The sequence below is a fragment of the Thermobia domestica genome, chromosome 5, assembly GCF_964235325.1.
Source record: "Thermobia domestica chromosome 5, izTheDome1.hap1.1, whole genome shotgun sequence".
NCBI classification, from domain to species: Eukaryota; Metazoa; Arthropoda; class Insecta; order Zygentoma; family Lepismatidae; genus Thermobia; species Thermobia domestica.
In genome coordinates this window covers 256,375,185-256,397,485 of record NC_137458.1, presented here as the reverse complement: position 1 = coordinate 256,397,485, position 22,301 = coordinate 256,375,185, and the positions used below count along the sequence as shown (strand labels likewise).

Genomic DNA, 22,301 nt, shown 5'->3' with positions numbered 1-22,301 from the left:
GGAGTGAAATCTGAAATAAGAAAAATGATCTAAAAAAAACCAAAGAATTGAAAGTTCGTGTTAAATCAAAACATTTACTGACTCAAGGGACTAAAAATTAGTTCGTAATTCGTGCTAACCGATAAAACTTCCTATAAGATAACGTACAGCGATGCCGGGACCGAAATTTTGTTCGTCCTAACCGAGTGTTCGGCTTAAGCGAGTTCGTGTTAACGAGGTTATACTGTATATATATATATATGATGAACCTGACAGATATGCACAAACTGCGGGAAGCGATTCGCGACATCAAAATTAGTTAAATGTAGCTATGAACTTCAGCAAAATGGCACATTAGATAGTTGTGCAGACAGAGATAGTTTGTGCACATCTTTCTGTTCCATTCTAAATTGTCAGGATTCGATTGCCGATTTCAAGTTGGCATCCATGTCACTCGTACACGACGCGAAATTCGACAACATGCAAAATGACTTATGCATGAAGTAGGTCTATATATATTAACAATGATCTACTGAATCATTCGCGGTAACTTCTAAACAACCTTCAAACAGGATCTAGTTTACCTTTTATGTTGGCCTTACAATTCATATAATTTTACCAAGCACGTATGTCTTATCAACCAGACAATGCGTAAAATACTCCATAGCCATTAAACTGAGAAAGAATCCAACTAAAAGAAGAAAATAATCAATTAGAAAGTACCTCAACTTCTCAGCCTATAAACACAGTTCCTTGCTATTATCAACTTTAATCGGTTTAACAATTCACATTTATAAATCGGTTTAACAATCGATTTAATAGTTTACGGTTAAAGTTGATACTGACGACCTTAGTCGATTTAATAAATTCAAATTCACATTTAAAATCGGCAAGTTCAACTTTAATGAATTCGATAACACGTAAAATCGATAGTGTTACTAGAAATCAGCAGGCTCAACCTTAGTCAAGCTACTTTTTATATTGTTCCCACTACGCTCTTTCAGCTAAAATTAGCTATTTTTCTAATACAATCAAGAAAGAAAGAGTCTTTTATAAATTCAGCATTTAGAATAGGTAGCACATAGTGAGTTAAAATGTCTTATTGGTTAAAATGTCTTTTGGAGCCCCTTGGAGATCCGAAAAAGTGTACATACTTAAGCATAAGATATTTATCGAGAGTGTTTTGACCTATTAATCATACAGCATACATCTTTAAAACAGATACTTTCAAAAAATCCTGATGCTATTTGTGAGACATGCTTTAAGAATAGTCTATCATATATTTACCTTTCCCTGTACACCTACAATATTATTGCATAGATATTCTCGGTATCCTTTGCTACTTTAAAAGAAAGTATATTGTAAATGCATAAATGTACACAATTATTTGATCATCATTTTATACTGTTAAGGACAATAAATCTTGATAAACTGTATGTGTATGATACACCATCTACATACTATAATATACCAGTACTTTTACATGATATGTCTTTTAACTAGATATTCACTCCCACTACCACAATCTAATATAGATACATTCCAGAGGGACCTTACCAACTCATAGGATTCTTCTCGCGCGACCTCAATAATTTTGTGCAGCAAAAAATTGCAAAAACGAGCTCATCAGGTACAGTTGCGGCGAACCCCAAACAGCACTGTCCAAGATCCCAAGCAGCACAAACTTTTCTACAATACGTGGAACTAAGGAGCACGGAAACAGTTCATGCCTGCAGAGACCGTTTTACAACAAAAATAGCCAATCTTACAGACAGCTACTTTTCAGTCATTCCTGAAGGTGATATCTACACACTCAGCACGAAACACGATAGTCCCATACTGGTCAACACTGGTCCCTTGATGAACCATATTAGAGAAGAATAAGAAAACTCAAACAGAAACACACGTACCCTAACCGTATGCTACATAGGGTATGAAGACACTTATAAGGAACTCGACACATATCACAAGCTGAAAAACTCAACACAAAACACGATAAAGAACGTTATCTCCCGCAAAGAGAAAACGCAGATCAAGGAGGAAGTCGTCATAAGCAAGTCAATCCAAAATACTGTATCATCATGCAAGTAATAAAAACAGTCGCCAAACCAATCAATAAATATATTCTCTCTACAGTGTTGAACACTGCAATACGAAAACAGCGTATATGTCTCAGAAACAGCATTACCATAGCAACCAATACAATTTCACAACACACTATACTATACTCCTGATGCTTGTCTCTACTTCAATACGATACTATAAGTCACAACAACATTCTGTCCTTACATTATATCAAAATTTTAATGTTCAAACAAATATACTTCCATAAATATATACATATTAATTCGTACATACTGTGCATATTAATTGCACAGAAAAAGAAGAAATCACCTTGGAATGCACAACCAAGGTAATGGGGCGTTTACACTTGGTCGATTTAGTCGCACGGCTAAATCGACTCGTTGCATTTGCGACTAAATCGAAGCAACTAGGCCGAATCAGATCGATGGATGTGTTCAATTGTTTCAACCGAAATTGAATGCTGCTTATCGACTCTCTCTCCTCTGGATGATTTGAAATCGACTGGCAATTTTAAAGATGTCCAATCAAAAAGTAATTGGTACAATTTGCGGTGTTATAGCAGAAGAATTAAGGGACGAAATTGAATAGCAGTGTCAAGGAAAAAGAAAAGAAAATGGTGTTGGATAAGGGAATTTATATTAATAAAACAGTATTTAGAAGCATAGTATATGTGTACTTTGATGAAAGAGTTTTCAGTAGAGAATCTTTGTGTAGGTTTAAGCACTTGTCATGATTCTACAGTAATAACTAAAAACTTGTAAACATAAATATACTTTCCTATATTATAGAGAAAGACTCCGCTGGTTAAATTAATATATTAGACAGTCGTCTTTCATATGGAGTCACTCATCATAACCGCAGTATACCACTTGTTAATATAAAATATTGCTTACCTTCATTTTGCAAAAATGTTCCACCAGTGGAAATCAATATCATATTAATCTACTTTCATCTATAGTCAACTCTTTTTACCATAAAATTGCCATTTTTATGACGGTCTATTATAAACTTGCATTCTACAATGTATTAAAAAATCATTAAATAATGAAAAAAAATGATATGATTTTTTAATTAACATTATCTCGTAAAATTGACAAGTTCTTTAGTAGGATAATCATTAGTAAGAGGAAACCGTGCAGTCCCAGTTTAGGTACGCATACTTAGAATCATAATGTAACCATTATCTATATTATCTAAGTATCCATTATAATGAGGAAGGCTATGTTACATAGCCGAAACTATAACACAAACATACAATTTTAAAACACAAACATACAATACAATTTTAAAATACATATGCTGTTTTGGTCAGTTGGAGTCGTATTAGTAATGTATCCGTCTTTCAACGACAGTTTTACTCTTGCAGAAAGGCGGACTTGCATTACTGGATGCAGATTTACTTTAAAATGGCTTAGCTGTTATTGATACAAGTATAGAGAAGTGCCATAAAAGCTAACAGTAAATAGCTACAAAAAGCACTAACCAACTTGTGTTAAAGCTACTAAAAGCGAGAATTTAGATTTAGGATTTAGATTTCTTGGCTTTCGGCATCAAAGGGCATGTTAGCCCGTCACGTTTTTGAGGGATGACGTCCCTCGGCGAACACACTGAAACGGTAGAAAGAAAGAATTGAGGAAGGAAGGAAGATGCCTAGAATCTATGTTAGGTACCACCCCGGCGTTTGCCTAATGTGAATAAAGAAACTTCATTCAGAATGGTTCGCATTAAAAAGCTTTTTATAGTTTTTCGATCGAGTGCCCCCACCGGGAATCGAACCCGAGACCGCTCACACTGAAGGTAAAGCAAGAATTGTATTTAAAGCGCACAGACTAGGAGCAGCAAAACCTTTGCTTAGCACAAAATAATAGATTATTTTTAACAGGTCAAATCACAACACTTACCACGTAACTAACGGGTCGAGGTTTTGTTTTGGTGCATTCTATTTTGGAAGATTTACAGACAAAATTCAATACTTTGCATGAAAAAACATGTTTATAAGGAGTAAATTTCTGCAGGCATCAGAATTAAATACAAAGTAATACACCTATATTTTAGGTTTACAAGTGTAAGGTTTCTAATGTAAAATAATTACAAGTGCTTTACGATGGATAAAATAAGTGAGTGCGTATAAAAGATGGCTCTATTAGATGCTATTTCCCACCTGTGGATATTTCTGCACAGTGTACAGGACCTTTATTTTATGTTTACAAGTGCAGCCTTACTAGTATGAAACCATAACAAGTGCTATTGAAACTCCTATCATTGCCAAAATAAACTTTTTTCCACTACCTTCGATTGCGCGTACACCTACCATCGCTGGCGCTACTGGTCTCTTCGGACTTCCCCTTCCGCGCTACTACGCGGACCCACTAGCTTCGTCCTGTCTGACTCCGTTAAATACTATTTTTCTTTCAATTGCCACCTAGCAAAGGTTGGTTTGCGTTTCTTAACTAGGTTTTATTCTACGCACCCGGAAGCCGTATTTATACGCAAATCGTAAAAGGATTGTAATTTTTCAGCAATTACTTCTTGTGACCCCTTTGGATTTTATCTATGAAAAGTGAGGTAATTTCATGGTGCCCAGTGGAAACTTTTTAGGTTATAATAAGAAGGATATTAGTGAAAGTGTTATAATTTTTCAACAATTCTTTCTAGTGGTGCGGCAAAAGTAGACCTGTACATTCTAATGGAGCTTATATAATCTAGCGTAAAAAGCGATCGGCTTCATGAACCAAGCTATCTTTTGTTGAGGTGTATCTTCCACACCTGCACCTGACCCTTTCGAAATATTTTAATATTTTTAATTTTATTACGTAGATCAGCAGTTGTGATTTTTAAATTCATTTGATGAATAAATCTAATGCTGTTCCTCTAGTAGCAATATTTCTATAAAGAGTATTTTTTGTATTCCATAAACATTCATTTTTTTTCATATAATTATAAAAGTAATTTAATGTAAAATAAGCACAACCGCATGCCGGACACTTTTCCTTTCCCCTGAAAATGTTTTGGAATCAGGTGTTTTCACTAGGCAATCTAGTCGTATTTGCTAGGCAATCTGATCGAATCGACCACAGAAAATAGAACGTCTTTCATTTCAGTTGCAAGCAGGGGCGGATCCAGGGAGGCGATCGGGGCGATCGCTCCCCCCAGAAGAGGAAACTTTCTTATTTTATATATATAAATAAAACCCATCCCAAAGTTTGGAGCTCTTAAAAGTAGCAGTATCACAACCCACCGCCCCCCCCCCCCAGAAGTCGGTCCTGGATCCGCCCCTGGTTGCAAGTCGATTAGTCACCTTCGATCAACAAGCGATTAAGTTGAAGTCTCGTTTACACGGTCGATTAAGTTGAAAGTGACGTCAATTCAACTGAATCGAACGCAAATCGACTAAATGTAAACGCCCCATAAGACACATGCGACTAATCAACATCACTCATCAGGAAAAGCGCGAACTTAGCTACAACAATCAGCGAAGAATAAGGAGAAAGGGAATCAGAAGATCATCACAACATCAAGTAATATGTAATCGAAACAATGGCAGCTAAGAAAACTATGCAATAGTGCCACCGAAAAGTAGCATTCCCACACAGCAATATTTCCCTCAAAAAAGATCTTCTTCCCAAGATCCTGCCAAATTAAATGAAGGTAATACACAGGAACAGCCTTTTCTAATCATCAATTCCAAGACCAAAAACTATCTTTCAACTTAATAACAGCTTGATACCTGAATGTCTTTACAACACCTTCTAGTGTGGTAAATCAGTTTTAATTTTACTTCTCTACGAACTCACTGTTGAAGAAGGTAAAGTTAGTAGTAATATTTTCTGCTATCAGTGTGTTGGTATGCGGAAAATAAATTTGACTTGTGTCGGTGTCTGTATTTGACTTTTCTGCTATCAGTGTGTCGGTGTCTGTATTTGATTTGATTTTCACTTTAGCGTCCCTTTCAGCAGCGAGGATATATGAAACGTGGATCGGAATCAGAACGTGGAATCGGTACGCTTTACGTGGAATCGGAACCACAAGAGGTCTACTACGGTAAAGGTGCGTACACTGAGCACTCAACCAAGGATCTCTGGTGCTTATATTAACGAAAGGTATGGCGATAGTTGCACTCTACTATTTCCGTAGCGGATACTATTTGCATTGTCACATTGGCGAAAGAAATTTGTCACCAATGACTTTGACCGTTACGGCTGTATAAGAGACCAAATAAAGTTACGGACCCCTTGGTCGTTAGTCCTCAGCATGGTAGTGTGTGATAACCTATGTGTACATAAGATCGATATTTCATGCTACTCGCTCTTCAAAACCCCATTTAACGGCGAGAGAATTCATTTTTTATATCAAATTTTACAAGTACCAGATACATCTGATTCTACAAACCACCCTTAATAAGAGCTCTATTGTAGGGGGGTGATGTACTTGGAGATTTCTCTTTGTAACTCCAGAATGTACTGTAAATAGTTGGCCTGAAATATAGTTGGCCTTAAAATTTCCTGATTAGAATGTAGTACTTCGAGAAACCGTAGATTGGCTGTCCATATCAGTGTAAATGAACCCATATATACGCAATCGAAAAATGAATTTCATCAACGTGTAATATGTGTGAAAGGGATTCTCTACAGGATAAAATTCTCATACATACTCTCAATAGAATTCTTAGATATACTCTGATTTCAAGGAGGATTCAAGTAGACAAAAGGCAAGGCAAGCCTTGGCAACAGTGGACCCGGAATACTTCCCTCACGTTCAGAATCAAGTGTGCTATGACGTTTTGTTTCAAGCTTATATATGAAAGAATCGTTACAAAATATATCATACCACGTGTTAATCCGAATACGAGGACCGGTCCCTAACTCTTTGTACTTCTCGCTAAACCATTCCCTGACATATATATATGTAACATTAAGTCACCACTAACATTATGTAAAGTACTAGTTACAGTTAACTTTAATAAAATGCGAAACATTTCTTCAGCACTGTTAAACCTATTGTCTATGTTAAATATTTTAATGCAATCTTGTACATTGTTTTGTAATAACATTCTCGAATGAAATGACTTCAAAGACTCTTGTTTTTCTTAACAGTAACGATGCAGAGCTCAAGGATGCTCAACAACGCTCACTGGACATGGTGGAAGAAAAGGATGCTGAGCATCGCTCACTGGACATGGCGGAAGAAAAGGATGCTGAGCATCGCTCACTGGACACAGTGGAACACAAGGATGCTGAGCACCGCTCACTGGACATGGCAGAACGTAAACTTGGCAATTCTGTAGTAAAGAAGGACCAAGCCCTTGGAAGTACTGTGAGGACAATAGTCAACTTGGATAATAGAGTGGACGCTTTACGACCAGAAAGAACTAACCCTCTTCTCTGGTATTACGTACCAAACAACTATTATTATTCTTCTCAACCTTTGGCACCATTTCAATCTCCATTCTACAACCCTTACAGCGCAATCCCAAACTATCCGCCAATATACAGACAGCAGCCAAGTGACGAAAACCGTGAGAGCGAACCAAACGGCAGTGATGATGAAGACAGTGGAGAAAGTGTTGACACTGTGTACGTTCCTCCCCCAGGCACTTCCATTGCTCAAGCACGACCTGTTGGTGTAGCTCTTGCTGGTCCTGGAGGTGTAGCCGCTTCCAAACCACATGCCACTGCTGTGGTAGGACCTGGTGGGCTTGCAATAGCCCAACCAATAGGCACGGCTATTGCTGGTGCTAACCCATCTTTGTTTGTCTCAGGAGAAGGTCAACAATCAGCAAGTACTCGATTTGGTGGCTACGGTAGATATCCTGGTTATAATGCATTACCATTTGACTTAAACAATTACGGATCCGTAGCATATGCGTATAGTGGCTATAACGGATATGGTGGATATGGAGGTTATGGTGGATATAATGGTTTAGGTTACAATGGTTATAATGCTCCAATGGATCCATATGGAATGTACAATCCACCAATACGCACAATTATATACAGACCACCAACATATCTAATATATCCAGCTCTACAAGAATAACCAAATGTAGGATTATAAGTTGGAAATGTTGTTAACAAGGTCTACTTGGTTTGTTCAATACCATCGATTATTTTTAAGTGGCAATTAGGTCTACAGGCATCCCCGATTTGTCGAATCATGTTCGTTTGTTTAACAGTTTTTGGAGTATAATGTCTTCGAAGAGGTAATACATTTTTAATGCAAGGTTTTTAATGCGGGTTTGGGTTAGATAAGTTACAGTTTTTGAATTGTACACTAGTTAATGAAGGAATTGTTTATTTATTTAACCACTTAATTAATAGCATGTTAATACATAACGTGTAAAACAAGTTTTGGTAAGTGATACTGCTATACGAGTAAAACTAATTAAATAGTTAATGAATATATATATATCATTCAAGTGTATCTAGATGGTAAGCAAAGATTTGTTCGTTGCTTTTGTAAATTAATAACTCTGAACAACATGTATAATCAACTTATCAGGATTTAATCGTAAGTAAAAGCAAACATAGGGTAGATATGTAGGGTGGGAGTATATACAGTAGGCAAAACTTAGGGCAAAATTGAGTTTTGATTTTGATTTGGTAATTAAGCATTTTATTTATATTTTTATTCGTCATTAGGGTATGGTATTATTGAGGTAATAATTATTAGTAGTAGATGTGGGCTATAGTTTCCCACTTTTTTTTATTAAGTATAAATATGCGGATAAAGATATGGTAATGGTGTCTAAAATTTTATGATTCAGCTAGTGCCATATTATCCTGTAACTTTGTCTTTATGGACATAATTACTAAATTGGGCCAGTATTCACAAATCGGGAAGTGCCTCTGATCTAATAGATCATTTTTATTTAAAAACAAAACATGCCATTTCTTACTCCCTACGAAATGTACACTATAGAGTCATTATCCGTTCTTATTATCAATATTGGACAAATTAGACCTATTATATATATTTGTAAATTATCGTATATATTTCTGTATAAACTTTCTGAATTTTCAGAGCGATCTTTCTAAAAGGAAAATACTGCTTAGGCGCCTTTCTAAACAAAAAGTCTCTGATTTAAATATAAATACCACGTTATAATGATGGTTAAATTTTTATTTAGTATACTGCTGGTACTACACAAGTACCTAATGTTATTCTAAAGATGTATCACTAGTATTTTAATGTCAAAAACTATGCATAACATAATTCCTGTAACCAGTGGTATTGTGATAATGTAAAATTCAGTACGTTTTCAGAAACGAACAAAGACACTTGTCAGTTCTATTAAGGATATCCAACAGTATCATACAAATTAAGTTCCAAATAGGTTATGGTCAATAAACCGATACAAATTTTAATCGAAATCCTATTTAGCTTAAGCACAACTATTATGTGTGAGTGACATGACTCCTTAGTATTTTCCATAAATGTTAAAACTTTTGTTACAATTTCAAACAACCAAACATATCTCATTGTACTTACATATATATATATATATATATATATATATATATATATATATATATATATATATATATATATATATATATATATATATATATATATATATATATGATAATTTTAATTCATTACGAATATCGTATAAAATGCACAATAAAACAAACATATGCCTCGCAAAAAAATTGGTCTGTCTTACAAACAACAGCATTCCTTGTTACAATAATATTTGTGCGATTCACAAGTATTGTATAACATTTAGAAGTAACAAAATATTTTATTCTTTAAATGATATTTAATTGTTATTTATCAGTATTAATTTATCCTAAATTATATTGTATTATCCATATGGTTGAGTAGGAGCAAATAAATGACAGTTATCTTTTTTTGCTTGATGTTACCTGTGATACTTATTCCAATAGGTGTGTTTCTGTCAGATAGCTATATTTTTGTTTTCTGATAGAATGCAAAAATAATATCTTGTTTGTATTTTCTTGAAAGTACGATATTTAAAAATAAAATTACTTTATATGTATAATATATCTATTTTATTTTTCTCCAGTAAAATACAGTTTCGGTAAATTTTACAAGATAAATTGCCAATCAGCAGATCCAGCTCTACCATATCTGCAACATATGCAAGGGAAGTTTCGAAGGGCGGTAGAATATGTCTTAACTACAATACGTAAAATACATATTCCTTGTTGGAAACAGACTCCATGATGATGGTAATTAAGTATACGAAGCTGACCTATTTGACTACTACATTCATAAATCATGTTTAAGTCACATTAGTTTAAGGTCACATGAGCAGTGCTAAAGCAAATGATCAAACAAATCTCAGCATTAATTGTTTAATTGTTGTCAAATACAAGAATTCAATTCTCAAACAGAAGCGAATAACTGTTCCATTTAGTTAGTTATCACTGTTTTGATATGAAAACTAGTCTTCTCTTTATCAAAAACAAGTTCCTTATCACTGAAGGTGGAAACAAATTTTTTAATAATTTTAACAAATGTGGAAGGAAAATCAAGAAATAAATTGAAAAGAGCTAGTTGCACTGGAATTGTAAACTGATATATTGAAATTGAAGCTCAATATTGAATTCTATAAAAAGGAACCCCTTCTTTCCTCTGCAGGTGTATTTGCTTTAACTTTCACTAACATAATATATTACTATTTAAAGACAAAAGCAATAAACACGATATTGGATTTGTAGTGTTTAGGTCTTTCTGAGTGCGAGTGCATCTTCCCTCTCCTTCGCTGTTCATGATGAGGTAGCATGCTTAAAATCGTGGCTTTTAAGATTTATTCTTTCTGGAGAAAGGGGGCGACAAATTATGTCATTGCACGGGGCGACAAATTGCCTAGGACCGACCCTGCCCATCAACGACACAGAAATGTCCCTTTTAATTAAATTTTCTCTAGTTTAGAAGTTTCTTTCTGTGCTTATGATAATAGTGTACCTTACGAATGCTAGTCTACAAACATTAATTTGGTTTAATATTCCCCACTAGATTAAAGACCGTCTCGTCTCGAAAAGACACGGAGAACGTGTTGTCGTGTTTCGCAAAATACCTATGTATGTTCCTATTTCTATGAGTTTTGTCTCGTCTCGTATCTTGGTAAGAAAATTCTGTCACTTTTCGTCTCGTCTCATGGGTAATTTCGTTACTTGTCAAAAATACGTACCGAATAGAATGGTTATAAATATAATCAAGCTTCAGTCATAGCTTCCAATCCTTATTGTAACCCAAGAAAGTCTGAGTCTGGGTGTAATCCTCCTAATGATTCACAGCAGTGATGCCAACTCGTGGGAGAGATCCCATTTTGTAGGATCTTTTGACATTAATTTATCGAATAGGGATAAAGGGAATTTTCGCCAAAATTGACAGCATAATACGGGAATTTCCATGTTTTTATTTCATCGACGCCAACAAAATTCTCTATGAGCGGGAAATAGGCTTAGGACGCTTGAATAAACGTGAAATCTATGGTAATTCTCAAATTTTATTGTTGGAAAGTGCACCTTAGTATGAAAATGATTTATGCAGAAGCTTGTAAATCTCAAAAAAAAGAAAAGAAAAGAAAAAAGAAAAAACTAGCACCAAGAAACGTAAATTTTACTCCGAAGTTTAAAAAAATCGTAAACGGACGAAAGAAAATTACCAAACAAAAAAAACGAAAAACGAAAAACAGCCTATTTCTAAAATGCCCCTTGTAGAAGGCCGAGTTCCTTCTCCTTCATCTGCATATCAAAATGCAGATGAGGGGCACATTTGCATATCATTACTTAAATATATTAATTTGTGGTAAAATTAATTACTTCCTAATTAGCATGCATATTAAATATTATTTTGTTATTATGAATATTAATGGGTAAACACCGAGCGTAATACGGAAGTATTAATACAATATTGCTGTATATTGTATTTATTTATGTATGTTATTTTCCTTATAGGCTATGAATGATTTATTTCTTGCGTGCATCTCATTACTGGGGCATTATGTTGTATATATTACATATGTTAATGAAGTGAGATAGTTATTATACTATTCTACATTCGATTAATTAAAGAAATTAAAGCATATTCTATGGATTCTTGTATAGAAGTTTGAACTTTGGGGCTACAAAGCTACATGGACAGAGATTTTTTTTCTGGCGACACTTGTCTGCATCGAGAACTGCATGTGAGGTCTAAGACAACTCACGAGTGAAGAAATCACTGAATGAGCAAGAGAAGATGACTCATTAAGTATAGGAAGTATCTTGTTCACTTCCTCTTGTAAAGCCATACTGGTATGGATACATTGCTGACTGACGCTCAACATGCTTTGTTGAAAAAGTCGTAAAAATTTTAGCGTCAACATGATAGATTTTGAATTTGTAAAGGTGCGATTTTTACACCTTTTAAAAGAATTTCTCGAGTAGCTAGCTCATAGCGTCATTCCACCCCTCTTCACCAAAGTTCGTTACCTCGTCAGCGAGCGGACCTAGGAAATTTGCCCAGGATGCACAGCAGTTTTGAAAATATTGTATTTTATTTTGATTCATTTTATATGTAAAATATTAATATTAACGTATTACGCTCACTAGTTCTTGGAAAGACCGTTAAAAATTCATGACTATATTTGTCAACGTGTTTCCCTGTGTTCAAGACATTTGGCTCTTGTATATTTTCAAAATTAACAGTAACCTAAGATGTTTTCTTTCTCTCTCTCTTGCAAACATGGCTACTGGGGTTGGTAGCAGACAGTTTTGAGGGAAGCCATAGGAAAAGAGACTTCCTTCTAATACCCAGAGAGATGACAGTTTTGTATATATGTACCAATGTATTCTATATATTTTTTTCTTTATTTTTGTACCTTTTATCATGTGAAACTATAATGCAAAGTGTTGTTTTTAAGTGAAATAGTAAATGTTTACATGCTAGTGTGATGGACTTCTGTTTTGTTCAGAAACTTTTTAAAATGACCGCCTTCGCAGGTGAGGGCAGCACCTCTCATAGGTGTCTGGGGAAAATGTGCAGGCAGAAGCTATTTTCTGTGGTCTGTACGTAGGAGACCACCCACGATATCTTGCTTGGGGCATCAAACCCTTTGTGGGAAAATTCTGAGAAGAGCGAGTCGGCTATTTTCCTGGAATAGTCGAGTTTAATAACCTTGTTCGTTGCTGAGAAAGAGTAGTTGTTGTATAGTCTCGGAAGAGAACACTTCAAGCTATCGTGTGTGAAGTTTTAAAATTGACCCAGGAAGGTGAGAGAATCGTTCCCCAGGAATTCCTGTGATTATTATACATGTACCGACATGTATCGGGCACGGATTCGTACTAGTGAACAGTGCTGATAAATATCTATTTGATTGTGAATTACGTCAAGTGTTTTGAACAGTGTTAACCTTCAAAATTTGAAAACTACATTATGATCAATTATTACATCTGAACATGATCGTTTCGACCATTAACTTAAATATGGCTATTTCGCTATATTTTGGTCATCAGTACTAAGTAGCAGTTATTCTGTCTACAAACTTTCTTAGCAGTGCAGTGGCACTTTTCACTAATTCCTAGTATGGAATTGGAATTTATTTTTCAAATCTCTATCTGAGAGATTCCTGGCCTGTCACGCTATTACGGCAGTGCCATCCTTGGACTTTAGAACAAGGAGACAAGCAGTTGCTTGGTTTTACTATTATGCTGACGTATCTTATGTCAGTTCCAGCAACGTTGTGACCATCCAGCGAGTCAGAATCGTCATGAACATTTCCAGTTTAGTGGAATGAGAATGTGGAAACTATATTTGTGATTTCCGTCAGGAACTGTGCGTCACCCTTTTTCGGATGAACAGTGCGTCGTATATATATATATATATATATATATATATATATATATATATATATATATATATATATATATATATATATATATATATATTGATAATTTATAATCTCACGTATAAGTTGTGTACTACCATTTTATCTGCTATTATTATCCTCCTCTCTGAAAGACGGTCAGAGACAGTGAACTTGAAATTATGAGGAGTGCGTGTAAAATGTGGTGTGTCTGTTTATCAGATCTTTGAGAAGTCAGACAGACCTCTATTGTTCAAATAATTTTTGTTATATAATTTTTTTAAGTGAAATTGTGTGTATATTTCACTTAAAGTGTGGTGCACCAAAGTATGAAGAAAATGTGTTTGATAATCAGTGTGTATATAAAAATGGAAGTGTTAAGTGCTTCTACTTTCGTAAATGGTTTGCTTAACCACGAATAAATCTTCATCTATCCAAAGTATTTCCAGGGTGTCTGTTTTCCTGTACGGTGAGAACCTGATTACTAATTCCTATGTTTTGTTTTCAGGAGTGAGAGTCAAGGAAGCATTTCTCCTTGTATTTGTACATCTGACCATCTTCCTGTATGGGGCCCAGGGAGAATTACGCCCAAAGAACTAAAAAGGGACACAGTCATGAGTATAGAGAGGAATTAACAGGCTGCTACCTGTTTGTTTTGAAACTATTAATTTTTTTTTTAACCTTTTGTTTATTTTAAAACTCTCTATAAGTAGCTTCAAGACCATGACTGTAGTCCGAGAAAACCCTGAGATCTTTGTTCATTTTTATTCATGTATTTCATGCTCTACCGACTATTAAACGTGGCAGTGGCGGCTTCCACAGGAGATCACCTTTATCTCCAAGCAGGGAAAAACATATGCTAATGCTATTTATTTGGATTTTATTTAGATTTCTGTATTAATTTGAATATCTCTAGCCACTCCACCGTATATTATCATCTTTATTGTGGTGGTGTACCAGGGTATGCATAGATTTCTTCTCGAGCTACCTGCACCTCACACCCTCACGAAATAACTGGAGAACGAAGTTTGTCTAGTTTTAATGTATTCAGAAGAAGATTATGGCACATAAGCGTGTTAAAAATATTTAATTCTAATAACAAAATAAACAATTGTATTCATCAGCAATTTCAATAGTCTTTTTTAGCTAAAGACAATACTTATTAGGAGTTTACAAGGTCGAAATTTACAAATACTGAACTCAAATATTGAAGAAAGTAGGTCTAAGTGGCATACGGTAGTGTCAATTTTCATATTTTAAAAATTTATTAGTGTTGCTCTTGGGAAATTTAAGGGCAAAATGGGAATTTCTGCCTAGCAAGATGGGATTTTATAAGGTTCGAAATTGGCATCACTGGTTCACAGGTGCTATAATAGGTGTCTCTAACTGCGTTACCTACCTGCCTGACGCCAATAAATGGTGCGAGAGTGCAGGCAATTTGCGTATTTAATTACAATTTAACAACTCCATTGTTTAAATTTAATTAGTTCACAACTAATAAAGCTATTTTCAACAAAAATCTTAGCTGACTTCAACGCAGCATAAGTTGAGAGGATTCATGGTTTAGTGGTTAGGGGTTTAGATTAGTGCACCAAATTGAGGGTACACTCTCTCGTATGGGAGACATGAAGAGTGGTCAAAGATGACGTGAGCCACTGGCGGAAATATGAATAAAACAGTACTTGCCATTTAAATATTTCTTTCTGCAAACTTTATGGATGCTACGTGTTTTAGTACTAAATACTTAATACTCCTCTGTTTCTTCATTACCCATTGTTTAGGGAATTTTTGGGTCAGTTTTGGGGATGATCTCAGACTGAATCTATTTGAGAACAAGATCCTAAGACGAATATTCAGACCCAAGAGGAACGGGAATGGTAAATGGCGGAAGTTTCATAACGAGGAACTATATAATCTATATCGTTTACCACACATTGTTAAGAGTCATCAAATCTAGGAGGCTTAGGTGGGCAGGTCATGTAGACAGAACGGAAGAAAGTAAGAACGCGTTCAAAATTTTAACAAGAAGACCAATCGGAAAACAACCATTAGGAACCATTAGGCGCAGATGAGTGGACAACATTAGAATGGATCTCGCAGAAATAGGAATACAAAGTAGAAACTGGATCCAGTTGACTAAGAACACAAGTCAAAGGAGAGCATTTGTAAACGCGGCATTGAACCTCCGGTCTCCATAGGCTATAGAGTTAGTTAGTGTTAGTTAGTTGTGTCAGATCTGGATCGTAATGCACACAAAGTTCACATGAATTAATATTACATAAAATGCCAACAGAAGCATTTATCATGTATAAACAGTACAAGAAAAATGCCTGAAACTGATATGAAATACTCTCTAAGATTAGTAAAAGCCATTTAATATTGCTTAACAAAGCGAGTAAGAGTGACATATATGCAACAGGAAATTAAACTATGTATTACCAACACGTGCAATAGAAATTAGTTTTCTCTCGTCTCGAATATAATATCTAAAATATATAGCTTTCTATTAAAAATATAATAGGTATAATCTTTCTTCTATTACGAAACATCGGTGTTTCAGTTAAAGGTCAGGAAAAAATAAATTATAACGTCTTTATGTTGTTTTTGTTTCTGATCCAGATAGAGCCAAAGATTTCTTTACTTTTAGACTGTGACTTGTAACTTTATGGAACAGCCACAAATGAAAAATAACGAAGAGTGAAATCTAAGATCAGCAAAATCCACGTAATGCTCTCATTTGTTTTATGACAACTGTACTTCATCGTCATATGAATGCAGCCATAAACCTTTGTTGACTTCTGATGTGTGACGTGGCATAATGGGATTAGAGGAAATATCTTCGATGTAATTCCAGAGGAAATATAAATGATAATTAAGTGTTTTTTTATTTAAAAAAGTGGATTAAGAGTAGTTTATTCTTAGTTTGAGCTTTTGCAGACAATATTATCTCACAAACGACTCCAGAGATTCTATTCACATTCATAAATAATTATTTCGTAACCCAGTAACCACGCCACAGAACGTCACGTAAGTAATTATGAAAATGTGTAGAAGAGCTGTTTTGTTCATATTTATTAAATTAATACAATATTTTTGGCAATAACTGAATTATTATATTGCATAATTTAAGAAATAGGAGCGAAAAAATTAAGTATGATAGCAAGGATTGCCAAGTGGCCGGTGACATACCAGCTGACTTTTCTTTCTTTCTTGGCCAGGTTCAAGTACATACATCAGAGTTTAAAATATAATTATTCTTTACCTCTTTTGTGGATTATGAGCGAATACGGGTAATTTTATTTTTTCAAAGTTGGCAATCCTAACAATGTTTGTAGTCATAATTGTAACCAACAGAGGTTGTTCGCTATATATCCGACCATTTTTGACGGATTCTCACCTTGAAAGATACCACACTGCTCATGTTCTATTGTACCTCCAGCCTTGCAGAACATCACACGGAATCTCAGTTTTCATTGCAGCAAGTACAGGTGGAGGGTAGACATGGGAATTTTGCCCCACTCCTTCTTGCAAGCTTTCCAGAGACCATCTAGAATACGCGGGCGGTGATGTTGAAGACGTCAATTCAACAGTCCGAATTCGTAAAAATCTATTGGACTGGCATCTGGGCTTTTTCACATGAATGTCTGCAAAGAGAATGCCACGAATTCCTACTTCATCTGCCATTTCCTGATAAAAACGTAGTGATGTTCTGTCGGTATGATTCATCATAGTCTTGTCCGTATGGATCATCACCTGGTTCGCGTCCATTCCATACAATTGTGGGATGTCTCTCTAATAGGCAGGTGTCAGAATGGATTCTTGGAAGTATCTTGCATTCACCTACATGTTATTTTCCACCTTGAAAACAGCAACTTATCCTTATATTCGAATCCCGTAACAACCAAAAGTCACGAGTCTCTGCATTGATGAACGAAGATCCTGTGCTCCTTGCCGTCAATGTCACAGTATGTAATCGCCCGAATGTGACCACCCAGCAGTGAGATGGATATACGATGCATCCATTGTGACAACTTTCTTACATTTGGAACCCGCCATGTACTTTTTATATAACTTTCTGCAGTTCGTCTGATATTTGGCAATGTGATGCGGTAGCAGGTGGTGTACACGGGCTTTCTGCACACACTTCAAATTGATTCTCTTGCGAATTGCATTTTACACAGTTGATGGTGCGAAATGGAAACTGTGGCCCATATCACGTAGCGTCGGAGGACTTTCTTGGCATGTCAATGACAGATCCCCCTTAGTACTACCGGTGTCACTCCGCTTACAGCCCTTCTCCGTGTGGTTTCCATGGGTGAATGTTTCGCAAGGAGAGCCTGTTATATGTAACGGGCCGCAATAGCTTTCCTAGTCGCCACCCCAAGTGTTAACACATTCTTCCGACACTGTGTCACAATGCGTACGGACGAAAACAGCATGGAAAAAGTCCATTACGCAATCTCCCAATACCGATTCATTTTCGGCGTCGTTTGATAACATTCACGCACCTAAACGGTCAGACACAACACTGCTGTCGCCAGCAACCCCGTAGTTCCAGCATGATACGCCAGATGGCACCATCAAATCGAAAATGGTCGGATATACAGCGAACAATCTTCTGTAATGACACCAGATGAGGCAGTATGTAGATGCCCTCGGAAGTTAATCCTGTCACCCAGACACGTTACATTATAATGTAGATTAGGTAATATCAAAATATTTTTCGGTATACAAAAAGGTGCCCTCTCTAAAATAGATTCTGCACTTCCGCTTCCTCAAAAATAAACCTGGCGTAGTCACTATGACACTTCTTCTCCATAGCGGTTCTAATGAACGGCTATAAAACCAAAAAAGGGGGAAAGAATACAGGTATATAAAATTTATTAGCTGTGCTCTCTTTATACGAAACTTTGCTATTAATAGTACGTTTCTTTCTGTTGTTTATCTTCTTTGTTTCCAGTGAGTTCGGAAACCCCGGAGGATCTTATGTGTGTGTGTGTGTGTGTGTGAGAGAGAGAGAGAGAGAGAGAGAGAGAAAGAAAGAAAGAAAGAGTTTTTTAACGTAGTGAAGCAAGTATGAGTAATTAATGGTTAGTCGAGTATTAGATTGCTTTTTTTTAAAAAAAAAAAAAAAGTTTCATCAAATCGAAACTTCTTACTTTAAAATTTAGAAGTTACTAGAACGTTCTAATTTTCAGAGATCTACTCTGCATGTAGATGCACTGGATGAACAGCGTTCAGTTTATTTTTTCTCTTAAATGCGCTCAGAGTGTTGGAATGAAAACTGTTCTTTTAAAATCATCATAAATAATTTAGTCAGTCCTTCTACCATCGAAATAATCACTCCTCTCCGCAAATTATTATAGTTACAGATTTGTACTCTCATTTTCTTTACGGAAAACAATGAAGGAGAAAGAATATTTGGAGAAAAGGGAAATATAAAGATTGTGTCAAAACATTAGGAATTATAATTTATGACAAGCAGAGTGACGTTTCAGGAAATCAATAGCTCTTAACATTGTGTTTCTTTTATTCTTAAAACGAGATTTGTTTTATGCTAGAAGAACGGTTCGTATTCTTGATTTGGTTAATTAATTGCAATTCAACCCGTTGACTGGAGCGAAGCTATTTCAGATGAAATCTGGTGGTTAAATTTTAATTTCAATTAATATACAGATTTGTGTTCGGGAGAAACATTTCTTCCGGAAATCGAGTCTGGGATCACAAAAAACTAGCTCGTTACCCGTTTGCCGCCAAAAAGCATTGAGTTCCTCGAGTGATAGGCCAGTAAAAATGGGTCAAAAATAGGTCAACCTGGGCAAAATTTCAATATAAGGTTTCTATCCTGTCTTGAAGACTAGATCGCCCCTGAGTACTATATCCAAAATCCGACACTACCGGAGCAGAAGAACATGGGAAATTACACTGAGCTAAATACGCCAGAATAATTCAATTTAATAAGCCAAGATAAATGTTACATTTTCTTTAAGCGTTCTGTAATGTTGGTTTACTATGTTAACAAAGGCGAATGAATGCTAACATTGTAAACTTGTGTCAATTTTCATAATTCTTGAATTCCTTCCACACTTCTGTGCTGTATTTTTCAATGGCGCGTAAGTGGTAAAGATGTTTTGACGATGGCGATTTTGTGTTTTGAAGGAATACGCTATTAGTCTTGCATGAGCCTACGCACTAAAGAACCACGGCTGATTCCCTTACACCTTGAGCTGAAGGAGTTATCAATGCCAACAATGCTCGCGGTTGTAACGTTGTCGCCGCTCTAGGTTTGGTGGTTCATGTCTCTTCTCGCAAACGTTACACTGATAAAAGATATTGCGATTGACCTAAAAAAAAAAAAAAAAAGAAAAGAAAAGAAAAGAAAACGTCACCGCCAATTAAAAACGAGTTACTCGCTCGTCATATGGATCCTCAAACAGATAGATGGATGGTATGGGAATATTGGTGGCCATTACTTCATCCATTGCTACTAGTCTCATTCTTTGGAAGTCCGTTTCTGATGCTGATGTTAAGTCCCTTGCCAGTGTTTACACTCATAAATACACTGAAGCCAGGGCTACTCTCGGAAACGTCAATTGTGAAGTGGTAAAAGCACAAGCACAGAACGAAAGCTCCCTGGATATTTTGTGGACACTTTCCTGGCATTTTCCATCACGCACGCCAAACTGGTAGGGATAATGCAGGCCATTCATGCAGATCCATCTCTTCATCATCCCTGCTTACCGGTTATTGTCTTCTACTCATCTGATATGCCATGCATCTATTCCACTTTAGTGTACCTGAATAATCTTGCAACAAAATATGAAGTCACACCAATCTCATCTTTGACCAACCACTGTTTTCGAAAGCTTCACAGATCCTGCATAACACAGCACATAACACCAGCATTAAGGGCACAGTTCTTCTGTTGGGCTCATTTCGTACTCTGATGAACCTTCTAGAAGCAATTATTTCCCTGATGGGTGGTTCAGGCTCACGTGAAATCTTGCATGGAGAAAATGCAGTAGTACATACGTTAAATTGCAAGTCCGTAGCGAGAACCTTCTGTGTGCACATGATGGCTGACCTCGAATAAAGTGCATTGCTAGTGAATAATGTTTCCTTCTCCGAGACCGATAACGGAACACACAGAACTATAAATGATGCTTACTCTCTCTACCAGAGTCTGATGTCGGGTAAGATTACTGTAGCTTAAGGTAGTTCTTCACCCCTTCTTCAATAAGCTCGAAAAAATAGAACGAAAATCAGAACTTGTTAACACATGAAAAAACAAGTCAGCTGTGGCTTGCATTCCAGCGCTTGTGTTGACTACAGCAAGGAAACTTTTGGCGGCTGACCGAACAGGGAGCTGTAATGAGTACCTTGATGTTTTAGCTGAATGTATTCCCATCTTCACAGAGTAGGACACTTCAATCATTTGAAGTCGACATGCTTGTACCTGCAAACAATGTTAACACTGCCATCGGTTCAACCAACAGTTCATGAAAGCTTTCAAAAAGGCTTCGGGGTTATTAGAACAAGCTACCGTTATTGGGCTGTGTTGTGCACTGATCTAGCCACAGAGCAAGTTATAATGAGTTCGCTCAAATCCACTGAAGGTCTAACCGATGGAAGTGGAATGTCGGAGATGCAACAATCTTTGTGGAGGCTGTCAAAGCCAGCAAGTTCCGAGTACAATGTGACAATGCAAACTTACTCACACAGCATATTTCACTTGCGAACAACATAAAGAAGCTGAAACGTCTAGAATAACACGTGGTATCAGTGACACAAGCCGCATTCCAGCATGACTTCAAATCATCTTACCACTTGACGAAGACAAATCGCTGAGAAACATTGCCACTGGCGTCACAGCTAATACCTATATCAATATCTATAACTTACTTTCAGTTGGGGAAGAGCTTGCGAAGAACTGGCAAAGACCTGTTCACTATGGAATGGAAATGTGCTGATAAAATCAAAACTCTAACATCCCCGAGAACTGTTAAAATCAGCAGCGATATCTCCATCGATTCGATTCTTTTGTTTCAAAGACTGTTAGTTGCCGCTACTGCAGGCAACATATCTTTAGAGCAGACCTTAGCGCGTGAATTATGTGCCTATCCACCAGCTTTATTAGAGTCACCCAGAATGATGCGAAAGGTAGACAAAGCACCAGAAGCAAGCAAGCAGCAGACCGCACAGTTTCAGGAAAAAGAGGCAGGAAACATTCTGTATGCCTTAGGCGGAGGATCTCTGTTATATAGACTACCATGATGTAAAGACAGTTGGTACAATATCACTGCATCGTTTGCTGATTATACGGTTCGTAAATATGGCACATCAACCATCGTGATTGATGAGTATGGCTCACCATCTTCGAAAGATGTCGCACACTGCTGGATCTTGTGCTGGGTCAACAGTG

The 22,301-nt window shown here is 36.3% G+C and overlaps 1 protein-coding gene across 1 annotated transcript in view; it reads left to right on the top strand.

The window, feature by feature from the left end:
- The window catches only part of LOC145686561 (uncharacterized), an 81,756-nt gene extending 72,190 nt beyond the window's left edge, over positions 1 to 9,566 (top strand). The window contains exon 3 of the mRNA XM_081760002.1: positions 7,158 to 9,566. Coding sequence (XP_081616128.1) covers positions 7,158 to 8,100 — 943 coding nt within the window. The 3' untranslated portion in view covers positions 8,101 to 9,566. The remainder of the gene's footprint in view (positions 1 to 7,157) is intronic.
- The last annotated feature ends 12,735 nt before the right edge of the window (positions 9,567 to 22,301 follow it).